This window comes from Primulina huaijiensis, chromosome 2, assembly GCF_012295235.1.
Source record: "Primulina huaijiensis isolate GDHJ02 chromosome 2, ASM1229523v2, whole genome shotgun sequence".
Taxonomy (NCBI): domain Eukaryota; kingdom Viridiplantae; phylum Streptophyta; class Magnoliopsida; order Lamiales; family Gesneriaceae; genus Primulina; species Primulina huaijiensis.
Window position 1 is genome coordinate 25,540,234 of NC_133307.1, and position 11,817 is coordinate 25,552,050.

The following is an 11,817-nucleotide window of genomic DNA, read 5'->3' on the forward strand; positions in this document are numbered from 1 at the left end:
AAATTTTAATCAAACATCTTTATCATGTTTTCTATGATGACTTAGCAACATAGTTTTGTATTTTCCAAATTCTGGTTTTATAATTTGATCCATAAATGTAAAAAAGAAATATAAACCCTTTGTGGGTTGTTTTGGCCCAAGATCGTAGGCTTGGTTGGTACTAGAAACGGGCCGATTCTTTTACATATCTTGGGCTTTGTTATTTGTATTTCTATACCATTCAAGCCCACCCTTTCCCTCAGTTTGAGCTTGGATCCAATTTCTTTCTTGTCATTTTGATGAGAATAATTTTATTAAAAAAATATTTTTTTAGAATCACTAAGGGCCTCACGTTTAATATATTGGTGTAAATGATAAGTAATTTGATATTTTTTAAATTAAAATCTTGTAAGTATTTGGATAACTAGTTTCATAATGGGCTCCACCCAATAGCTAAAATACTTGGCAATGTTAGGATTTGGAGCGAATTTGAATGTAATTTTTAAAAAATATTTAAATTAGTCTAGTTGTTTTTTCTAAAAAAATATATTTTATATAATTCAACTGTTGTTAATGATTTCTCATAAACAGTTCAAATTTATTCCATTAAAAAAAATATGAATCAAATAATACCAACATGCGTTTCAATCTTGGAAAATTCATCATCTAAAACAATTTCCCATGTTGTAGAAATGAAAACAATACACGATACACGACCTTTAATTTTTTTTTGAAGATTTGAACTTTCAGAAACAGAATAAAAACTGAGAAAATAATAAGAAAAGAAATATGAAGATTTTGACCGTTGAAAACAGGCTGCATTTCTCCGACAACCTCAGCGATCGTGTCAAATGTTGTAACATTATGGGCCTATCCTATATACATTAATCTTCTGTCTTTCTCTCATTAATCCACACATCTCAAAAATTGTACTCTCTAACGGCTACCAAGAAAAGCACAGTTATTCATTTCAAACATAAATAATGTTCTCAATATCTGTTGCGTGATTTCTAGTATATAAAAAATTATTGGAATCTGTGAATGCAAAAGGTAATTCCTCCCAAAGAACGCCAAGAAAATGAAAGAGAAAAGGAACAGAGGAAAGGACAGAATACTGACGATTCCTTAGCCGTTGGATCATCTGCAAAGAACTTTTGGCGATTGGTGCTTGACCTGTTTTACTTTCTCTCTTAAATGCAAATAGAGTCGACCCTTTCCACTAACCATTACTCCAGCCTCTCCTTCGTTTCTTCTCCATTGAAGTTTCTTGGTTTTGTGCATTGGCAGTTACTTTAGAAGAATCTAACAACATGGAATTAGTGCTGTTTATTTTGCTACTGATAGTGTCAGCTGTTTCTGCTGATGAAGGTAAAAAATCGTTTCTTTATTCTTTATGTTATAAGCTTTTGTTTATTTTAAAGTTGGATTCTTCCTAAGAACAACATGCTCTTGCACAAGAAAACAGTGTTCTTGTTTACATACATAGCAATGAGATTTAGTGACATTGTTTCAGATTTAAGTATGGTATGCTAAAGTTTGAGAGAGGACGTGTTTAAGATGAACAAAGAAATGAAAAGTTTCTTGTATTCTTGATGTTCGTGTTGTGTTATGGAGTGTATTCGTAAAATTTTTGCTACTTTATGGGTGAGCTGAGATCATTATGTTGAGTTTGATCGGCAAGCAAGTGTTTAGCAATTACATCATCATCTAATGCAGGCCCCCATTGAAGCCAAAATCTATTATTTAGCATATGTTCTGTGTTATTGCCTCTTTTTTCCCTGATGAGTAGAAGACAACATAAGACCATAAAATGAAAGAACAAAAGGATGAATTCATGGTTTCCAGCTCATTTATATGCCCTTTATTTTTTGCTTTATCTTACAGAAAAGTCATTTGTCCAGACTCTAGCAGGAAATTGTAACCATTTGATAGGCTTCGTATTACAGTGGAATATTTTTGCTTCCCACCATCCAATCTCTGGTCTAATTGTTGAACTAATTAAATAATGCTATATCATATTATTCATAACAGCTATATTCCAAATAAATTGGCGGCTTAATTTGACTTCTATCATGCAGATGCATTCGTTGGAGTGAACATTGGGACAGAGCTATCGGACATGCCACACCCGACTCAAGTAGTTGCACTCCTCAAAGCTCAGCAAATCCGCCACGTCAGGCTGTACAATGCAGATCGAGGATTGCTTCTTGCACTTGCTAACACAGGTATCCGAGTTGCTATCTCTGTGCCAAACGACCAGCTTCTAGGCCTTGGTCAATCTAATTCGACTGCTGCAAATTGGGTATCTCAGAACGTGGTTGCACACTATCCTGCCACCAACATTACAACAATCAGTGTTGGTTCTGAGGTTTTTACGTCCCTGCCAAATGTTGCTCCTGTTCTTGTTAAAGCTCTCAGATTCATCCATTCCGCCCTTGTGGCTTCAAATCTTGATAGACAGATCAAAGTTTCCACACCACTTGCGTCTTCCCTCATTCTTGACTCTTTCCCTCCATCCCAAGCGTTCTTTAATCGTTCATGGAATCCGGTTTTGTTTCCTGTCCTTGATTTTCTTCAATCAACAAGCTCGTATTTTATGCTCAACATTTACCCTTACTTTGACTACATGCAATCAAACGGTGTAATCCCATTAGATTATGCTCTGTTCAAGCCTCTTCCGAGTAACAAAGAAGCCGTAGATGCAAATACACTTCTTCATTATACTAATGTGTTTGATGCTATGGTTGATGCCGCGTATTTTGCAATGGCTTCTCTTAACATCACAAATCTTCCCGTTATGGTTACCGAAACAGGCTGGCCCTCGAAAGGGGATGCGAATGAGCCTGATGCCACTTTAGATAATGCCAATACATACAACAGTAATGTGATACGACACATACTGAACAAAACAGGAACTCCAAAATATCCTGGGATCGGAGTCAGCACTTACATATACGAGCTATACAATGAGGATATGAAACCGGGGCCTCTCTCTGAGAAAAACTGGGGATTGTTTGATGCAAATGGGGTTCCCGTGTATGTGTTGCACTTGATTGGCTCAGGATCCGTGTTGGCAAATGACACAACAAACCAGACATATTGCACAGCAAAAGATGGCGCGGACGAAAAAATGGTGCAAGCTGCTCTGGATTGGGCTTGCGGACCTGGGAAAGTCGACTGTTCTTCGATACTGCAGGGGCAAGCATGCTACGATCCAGATAATGTGTTTGCCCATGCAACATATGCATTCGATTCCTATTATCATCGAATGGGAAAGACATCTTCAAGCTGTGATTTTAATGGGGTGGCTGCCATTACGACCACAAATCCAAGTAAATAAATAAAGTATTTTCTCGATAAATGACTGCAGTCGTTTGATTTGTTTTACACGTTTTATCGATCTTTTGCAGGTCACGGTTTGTGCATATTCCGTGGAAGTGATACGAACGGCACACTGCTGAACAGCACCATACCAGCTATGGATTCGAAGAGTTCCGATTCTCCAGCCAAGTTCCTATACCGGAACTCGCAGTCATTTAACTGTATTGTAGTTGCGATATTTGGTTGGGTTTTGGTTCTTTTGTAAAAAGAAAAAGATGTAGAATTTATTGGGGGGCAGGTTACGGTTCTTTTGATCCTCTCAGAGGATTTTAGGGGCGATCGATCAGTATTGGAGGAACTTCACCAATTGCTATTCTTTTCAATGAACTTTGTTAAGCTCTTCCAATGTTTGTGGTGAAATTCTTGTTTTGATTAAAATCTTTGAGGGGTTCGATGGATGTCAGTTTTAATCTGCATGTGGAAGAACATTGGCCTCTTATCTGAGAGCATAGTAAAAATTGTTTCTTTGTAAAATATTACATTTTCACGCAAAATTCCTTTTTGCTGCCCACTTGAAGAGCCAGTTTTCTATAATATTTCCGGCGCTGAAATCACAATATTCAAATATGCACGAATACTGCAGAAGCCAAAATGCATCTGTCCTGATAAAAAGAATGAAATTGGTTGAAATTTGCCGAGCTCTATTGTCTTGGAAAATGTCAGGTGGTTCTTGATTGATAATTTTAGTTGGAGACAATGAGCTTGGTCAGAGGAATAATTTGACTCATGTAATCGGAAACAAGCAATATTTGTTTGAAAATTCTCCAAAACATTGGTGTTCCTGTGTTGATGTGTTGTCACATAATTTTTTCACTTTTTGTTATTGATGTTTTTGTAGGGGTCGAATTCTTCATAAAAATATATATTGGAGGTGCAGTTTGTAAGAGCACTTGACCAAATAATTACCAAAAGTTTTATTTCACGCCATTTGTTATTTTGTACTTATTCTTAATATTTTTAATGTCTTGCTTAATCTAAGTAAAGTATTTAATATAATAAAAATTAAAAATGTTTTCACAGTTAATTATTTCATATTAAATCCATTTAAGTTTGTAAAATTTAAAGTTTGATCGTAATGATTTGTCATTTTTATAGAATACTGTAATTGTATTTTATTGTTCTCAGTCCTATAATATTTGTAATAGTTTTGTGATGGATTGCTAAACTCAGCTTCCCTTTTATAAAATGGTCAATGCTTAGAGTATAGTAGATCAGAGTTTTTCGATAAAATCCTTTCCATTATATTAAAACCCTCTTCTTCAGTGTATCCTATATTTATTGTTACATAACCATCCCCTGGTATCATTAATATGCACGTACATTTGTATAAACAAGATTACAGTCTAAAAAAGATACATATCTCTGCTTTTCTTTAAACGATTAATAATATGATTATTTGAGCAAAGGTTTCATTGACAAAAAAATTAAGGTACAGGAGATTCTAGATTTGGAAATAGATTGCAAAAGTCAATTAAATTTTTTTGGCTCAAATTTAAAACCCAACAAGGCTATTTTTAAATAAAAAGATGTAAAAAAAATTATCATATAATTGTTTAAAGCGTGCCACCCAACGTTTACTTAAATGAGCTGCAAACTTCTAAATTGAAAATGACAAGCACATATCAGTCACAACGCAAATTAAACATAAAATGACTTGCGGGGACGATGGTAAATATCATCCGATTCGAAAATGCACAATCAGACATAGAGCCAAACCAAACCCAGCACAACATGAAACCTCAGATTTGTACAGCTAAAGATCTATCTAATACATAGTTATCAATCAAGTCCCCGTTCAGAAACAGCTTTCAAGTAAACCATCAACTCTGCATAGCTTCAGAGTGATAGTTTTCCAGCTCCTTGTCAAGATCAACGGCAGATTTCTCCACAACCTTTCTCCCGTGAGCTACACCACGACCTCGACCTCTACCTCGACCGCGACCTACTCCACCACCACGTCCACCTCCACGACCAATATTTGAACCACCACGACCCCTATGACTGTTAACATAATAATAAGAAGTTACAGGTGCAACTAGTAACCAGCTGATGTAACACAAATCACTGACATAATCCAAAAGGATGGTTAAGGGGCCAACTTACATGGGACCACGGTAATCCTTGTCCACCCTAGAGCCACCGCCAAAACGACCAGTTCCAGACCTGTGTATTAGTGAAGATGCGGTTGAAATGATTAATCAATCACAAAATATGATGGAAACAACCTTTCTTAAAGTTATAGCCAACTGGCACGCACAACTATATACACAACGCAGTTGATAACCCTCTTAATTGGGCTGTTTCAACATAAAAACATTACCTAATAGATTACTAACAAAGAAGACATAGCAAAGAAGCCAATGCTACTTCAAATAACCAAGCTTAAAATCTAAAGCTGCATACCCCATTACGACCGTCCTTTTTCCATTAGCTCCTCCAAAAACGTTCACACGAGCAGAAATGGGAATATCAGAGTCAGCACCAATTATCTCAACCTTCATGGGCTTCCCATCCAATTGGACATTGTTATATCGCTTAAGAGCTTGAAATGCATCACTCCTTCGGACAAAAATCACTTCAGCAGAACCCTGTTTGATAGACAAGGAAATTATTAAGAGATAAAAGCTAAATTAAAGCAACCAATCATGGCAAGTACAGCATAACAGAGAGCATGCTTTTAGTTAGTTACATTCCTTTACATTCAAAGCTAGGTAAGAAAGATCAAAATCAAAAGAAAAATCTGCAAGCTAGTCAGAATATGCAGAGTAACACTCCTACACAGGGCAACAACATATAAACCAAAAAACAATAAAGTTTCCATTTAATATGAGACCAGCACTCAATATGTTGAAGAGAATAAAATATTTATTACGCATCATATAAAGCTTCAACTTACACTTGAGCGTCCATTTTTGTCATAGTGAATTGAATAACGCATCAGCTCTCCAATATCAGAAAATAGATCCTGTTCCCCATGCCCATCTTCAGAAAATATAGAAAAATATTGCAAAGACGTAAAATAGCAAAAGCCATGGCTCAAAATTGGTACCCTTATATCTTCCATAGTCACTCCAGTATCCAAGTTGGAAACATACAACTTTGTACCATTTACTAATCCTGATAACCCAGCAGCTTTAAGACTATCCTCAAGAAGACCATTCTGCCATGGTAAATTCTTGGTTCTGCGGAAGGTCTGATGCAAGCAAACCAATTATCGAGATTGCGAAATGTGTCAGAATTAGACCAGAAAAATTAGTTTGAGAATCTTTTATTGAAACATCAGGAAATTTCCGCAACAAAGTCACAATGAAAATGCTCTAAAAAGAGAATCTAATCCATTGAAAGCAAGGAATGCAATTAAGTCTACATGGTAGTTGAGATAAATCCACGCATGCCAATTAGTGCCATGCAAGACGTGGAGCTCCAGTTCTGAAGTTCAGCGAAGGAAGCCACCTTTGCAAAACACCATGAACTGAGATATGACTGAAAGTATCATTCCCCAAGTAACTCCAGCATGTACGGATGATATAGATCATAATATCATTCTTCATACATCAAAACAATCCATCATTAACTCCCCAAATGACAATCGGTAACGACAAACTAGAGAGACCCCGGTTAATAGTTATTATCGATAAATATGGAAAAGCGGTTTCACGCTTTCAGTTCTTAATGGATGTTAATGGCAAAAGCTCTTAGCATAAAGATAATGAAGCTCCTCTATATAATGAGCAAAGTGTCATTCTTCCCTTAAGGGGCTACCAAATCTTCCACTTTTGACATATAGCTCCATCGCAAATTGCTCATCAGATATAGAGAAAGACCTCCTCAAGAACAGAAAAACCGTCACAAAACTCAGGAACTCTTGCTACAACATAACATTTTTCCTGACTCAAAATGGTGCCTTCCCCCAAATGACGAAGTGCGCAAATCTTTCAGATTTTGATTTCTAAAGCAAAACATCTTCATGTAACGCACTAAGGGCGTAGCAGATTTGTCTATGTAATGCATAAGACATCCACAACATAAGACATCCACAATTTAATCTTGCCTTGGCTATCGTTTGAGCCGACGGTCGAGCATTAAGTCCAAGTGGACCTCTGCGAGGGGGCCCATATGCTCTCCCACCCCTGGATGATGACCCTCCTGGCCCTTGTCCCCATCGTGCACCTCGAGACCTGCCTTGTCCTCGGTTTCGCACGCTACTTCTACGGTTTTTTATCATATCGTCCAAAGACATATCCAAGGAGGCCATTGACATCAAATACTGCAAATTCCTGTAACAAGATCACCATCCAAACTAATAATAAGTTCAAGTAGTAAAAAAGTGGGGAATCCAATTGCAATTTCAGAGATTAAAGCAGATGGCAAAAAACAGAAATTCACATCAAAGTTACAGCATGATCCGCGATAAAATAAAAATCAGCTATTACTTTCAAAATAGAAAATGCAAATCAATTCATGGATACATAAAGGCCCACTATTAGAACATGATATTGCCATGTAACTATGAAGGCCGAATGTAGGTTCATGTGCAACAAAGACCAAGTGTGTTCCACAAGATATTACAATTCTCCATCTCAATCATCCGTGATACCAAAAAGAACCATAAATCTAAAACACATTTTAACAGGGATCGATAAGATAAACCAGACAAGAAACGCAAACTTGCCACTTGCACTTCTATCGTGAATAACGAAGATATAGAGATGTAGCTGAAAATCTAATTAGCATCCACCAATGCATTGAACAAGATACGGAAAATCAGATCAAAGAACAAAACGTGTACAAGGTCAAACTTCGAAAAAAAAACGGATCTTGATTCTTGATGTATGCAAACGAGATCTCAAAAAAGCCTAAAAAAACAAATATTCCCACGATTATCAAAAAAATTCAGCAGAAAATCCATACTTCACAATCGCATCATCATATTCGTACATATGAAAAACGAGAAAAATCTAACATAGACATCGAGATACGTGCAGTTAATAATAAAAACCAACCAGAATCAATCCCGAACAGCGACGACGGCGAATAACGGATATTCCGCGGATCGAAAATAAATCGAAATAATGATGAAATATTAGTTGGAAACTGAAAAGAAGGAGAAGATTCAAGAGCTGCGGCTTGAGGAGAGTTGCGATAGAAAAAGTCTAGGGTTTCTTGATGTAAAATATTAATGAAGGCCATAGCCCGTTTATATATATTGGGTTTGCGAGGAATTGAATCGAATCTATATATTACCCGACCCGAAATCCGGATTTTATTATTTATTTTATAACGGCTGTATAATTCGAAAATAAATTTTATAAAATTTAAAACCAAATTAGTAATTTCAAGTTTTCTTTTGAAATTATTAAAATTAATTAAATTTGAGATATTATTAATAACTAACTTTAATTAATTGATGTCGTCGTAATTATGTCCATTTTAATTGTTAAAGTGATTGTGGAACGACTCCGATTTTAAATCGAATATTACAATTTGAGTTAGTGTGCTTATTAGTCCCAATTAATTGAAGGTGGATAATATAATTAATATTAAACAAAAATTAAACTTATTTATGCTGTTTGAAAGAAAAATAATTATTTTAATTTTATTTTAGCCCAGTGGTTTTTTTTTTACAAGCCCAATGGCTTTGCTTGAACTGAGGTGGTCTGTTGTAATTATTATAAGTATCAGTACCTTGATATGGGATGCCCAACCAATCCAGCCCGCTCTAGCCCTAGTATGGGCTCAGCATGGCCTGGAATCTATGGGCTTATGTTGTGGATTGATTTTGATTACTAATTTAGTGGATTAATATATATAGTTTTATTATACTGTCCATCGATCATATCCATCAATAAAATGACATTCACTTATTGGATGTGATAAGACATATCAAAATTATATATCCAAAAAATGAATGTAACCTTATTGGTGGAGATAGAGGTTGACACGATTAATACGTTGCGTCTATATATATATGTAATATGATTAACACGTGATTATACTCTCTAATGTTTTTTCCTTTTTAAATTTAGATTATTTTGTGTATAAAAAACAAAGTAGTCAGATATATTTATGGAATTACAAAATTTCATAGCTATTTATTTTGTATATTTCATAAACACAAAATTATTTGATCTAATTGGTTTGGAATTTCATCAGATATAAAGGTAGGAATTAAAAGATTTTTTTGTAGTCGAAGAGAACTTTATTTTTGTCACATCTCCATTTGTTGCGCTAGCTATAAGTTTTGTTCAAACTTTTTTTGGCAAATTTTCATTCATTTTACATGACTTTTGAATGCAATGGTATTATTCTTTCCCTGAAATTTGTAAGAAGTAAAAGCCACCTTTTGTTTCATAGACTTAAAACAAATTAGTATGTATTTTTGTGATAATGTTTCAGGATTTGTATTCGTGAGATATATCAACTCTGCTCAAATTTATAGTAAAAAATAATATTTTTTTATAGGTAATCCAAATATAATATCTGTCTCACAAAATTGATCCGTGAGATCGTCTCACATGAGTTTTGTGTATAAAATAAAATAAGACAAGTTTAATTTTGCAAATAAAATTTATTTTCTCAGAAAATCAAAATAGGATCATTGTAAACTTCATTGTACCACATCATTTATTATAATTCATCTCAATCGTGTCCGGCGATCCAACAAAAAATTAGTTTTGTTCAAATGGAGATATCGAGAACTTTTAATTTAAAGTCACAAGAACACAATAAAATTTACGCTTGAAGAGCAAAGATATTGTCTGTCTAAAATCACAAAGCTTATGATTTTATTCACGCTCGCATTTGCAAATACTTATTTCATTTTACATGACTTTTAAATTTAAAAAATCTACCAACTAATCTAGCCTATGCATATCACATGATCGGACCATATTTAACCAGTTACAAATTACAACACAATGGAACCAAACCATTTCCCATATTTTTATATAAAATAATTTTTGTATTTAAAAATAAAAAATATATTCATTAAACTATTTTCTCATCATAACTATAGTGCAACAACTAATTCATAATATAAACCGATTTTGGACCTGATCGCAACTTGTTCCAACCAGATTGGTTCTGGATTACGTTTTTCAAATCAATCTAATTCAACAAGAATATCGGATTTGATTCAACATTAAACCATATGAACCGGTTTCAGATTGACCGGATTATGCTGGATTGTTTCCGGATGAATCCCATCTTTTAACCATGACTATCGAGCCACACATAAAAAGAGGAAAAGAAATTTGAACAGGGAATGAAAGAGTTTTGACTATTTTTAATTAAATATAAATATTTGAACAGAGCATGAAAGAGTTTGACTGTTTTTAATTAAATATGAATACCTTACAATAAAAAAGGAAACTAGTTTTCTGAACATAAACTTTCCGAAGTTAGGCAGCCAACTGCCTGAGAACTTTGAAAAATATTAACCTTCAAATTTAAGCATCCGTAAAATTCAACAGTAAATACCTAAACCAAATCCATAGTCAAATTCTACATTGGTTGGTGCATATAATGATTCATAATTGCCAACATAAAATATTTCTTCCTGATTTAGATTGGTGATGATGGTGTTAATTAAGACAAAGTAAGAACCAACGTCTAGTGTGGAACCTGAACTAATCTTAGCTCGGGAAAAGTTTTGTAAAAAAAGAATGCTCGGATAGCTGAGCTAATATCAAGTGATAGTCGAGCCCACATGAATCTTGCACTAAATAAAAATAAAAGTCTACCAAAAGCAAAATATTGCATGATAAGAAAAGAATCTCGAAGATATCCGGATATATTTTCAAAATTCATAATATATTGATAATTATATCTTATCGATACAAATCTCATAATAAATCTCGTATTTCAAATAATTTGTTTGACCAGAATTCTTTCCATATAAGTTATCTAGCTCCCCCTAAGTCTATACACAATAGATATTTCTCATGGTTTTTACTCAGCATTACTCTTTTTGTCTCCATAATGACTTAAGAATCGAATGAGTTATCTCGAAGCATCCCTTTAACTTTGTTCATCAGTGCATATCCATACCAAAGCTCTGCTTGGCCCGTCAAATCAGCTAAGAATATTTGACTCACCAGATCAATTAACTCAAGGTAAATTTTTGATCCCATCACATATATAAAAAACATTGACAAATAAATCAATGCTGACGGCAATGGCTTGATATGTCTTAAAACAAAAATCCACCAATATCGTATTGCATAAAAATATATAAGCAGATGACTGATAGTTCATATGACACAAATATTCTAAGTTTGGAACGAGTTATCGGATTCAAGATATAATTATAATATTCCGCTTCCTCAACCAAAAAAATGTATAAAATAATTCAACATATATATACACTGTACATAAACTGTATTGTATTTAAAATATGTAAGCTGGTTAATTAACAAAATTTAAAACAACTGTACAAATTAATAGTCCTAAACTTTA

At 34.4% G+C, this 11,817-nt stretch overlaps 2 protein-coding genes across 2 annotated transcripts; one reads left to right on the forward strand and one right to left on the reverse strand.

Annotated features, from left to right (window-relative positions):
• The first annotated feature begins 979 nt into the window (after positions 1-979).
• LOC140970970 (glucan endo-1,3-beta-glucosidase 2-like) lies at positions 980-3,758 on the forward strand. Its single transcript, XM_073432990.1, has 3 exons — positions 980-1,347; positions 2,058-3,311; positions 3,390-3,758. Exons 1-3 carry the CDS (start codon positions 1,290-1,292, stop codon positions 3,563-3,565), a joined length of 1,488 nt encoding a protein of 495 aa, XP_073289091.1. The 5' UTR covers positions 980-1,289; the 3' UTR covers positions 3,566-3,758.
• Positions 3,759-4,982: 1,224 nt separating this feature from the next.
• On the reverse strand, positions 4,983-8,540 carry LOC140970971 (THO complex subunit 4D-like). Its single transcript, XM_073432991.1, has 7 exons — positions 8,364-8,540; positions 7,412-7,637; positions 6,410-6,553; positions 6,257-6,325; positions 5,764-5,948; positions 5,464-5,523; positions 4,983-5,361 (listed from the first exon to the last, which is right to left on the reverse strand). The coding sequence occupies exons 2-7, from the start codon at positions 7,619-7,621 to the stop codon at positions 5,181-5,183; spliced, it is 849 nt and encodes a 282-aa protein (XP_073289092.1). The 5' UTR covers positions 7,622-7,637; positions 8,364-8,540; the 3' UTR covers positions 4,983-5,180.
• Between the last annotated feature and the right edge of the window lie 3,277 nt (positions 8,541-11,817).

Coding starts and splice junctions, on each gene's coding strand:
- LOC140970970 (XM_073432990.1), top strand. CDS start 1,290: ATGGAATTAGTGCTGTTTATTTTGCTACTGATAGTGTCAGCTGTTTCT. Junction 1,348..2,057: donor AGCTGTTTCTGCTGATGAAG/GTAAAAAATCGT, acceptor TCTATCATGCAG/ATGCATTCGTTGGAGTGAAC. Junction 3,312..3,389: donor CATTACGACCACAAATCCAA/GTAAATAAATAA, acceptor GATCTTTTGCAG/GTCACGGTTTGTGCATATTC.
- LOC140970971 (XM_073432991.1), bottom strand. CDS start 7,621: ATGTCAATGGCCTCCTTGGATATGTCTTTGGACGATATGATAAAAAAC. Junction 6,554..7,411: donor CGGCTCAAACGATAGCCAAG/GCAAGATTAAAT, acceptor TGCTTGCATCAG/ACCTTCCGCAGAACCAAGAA. Junction 5,949..6,256: donor ACAAAAATGGACGCTCAAGT/GTAAGTTGAAGC, acceptor TCTATCAAACAG/GGTTCTGCTGAAGTGATTTT.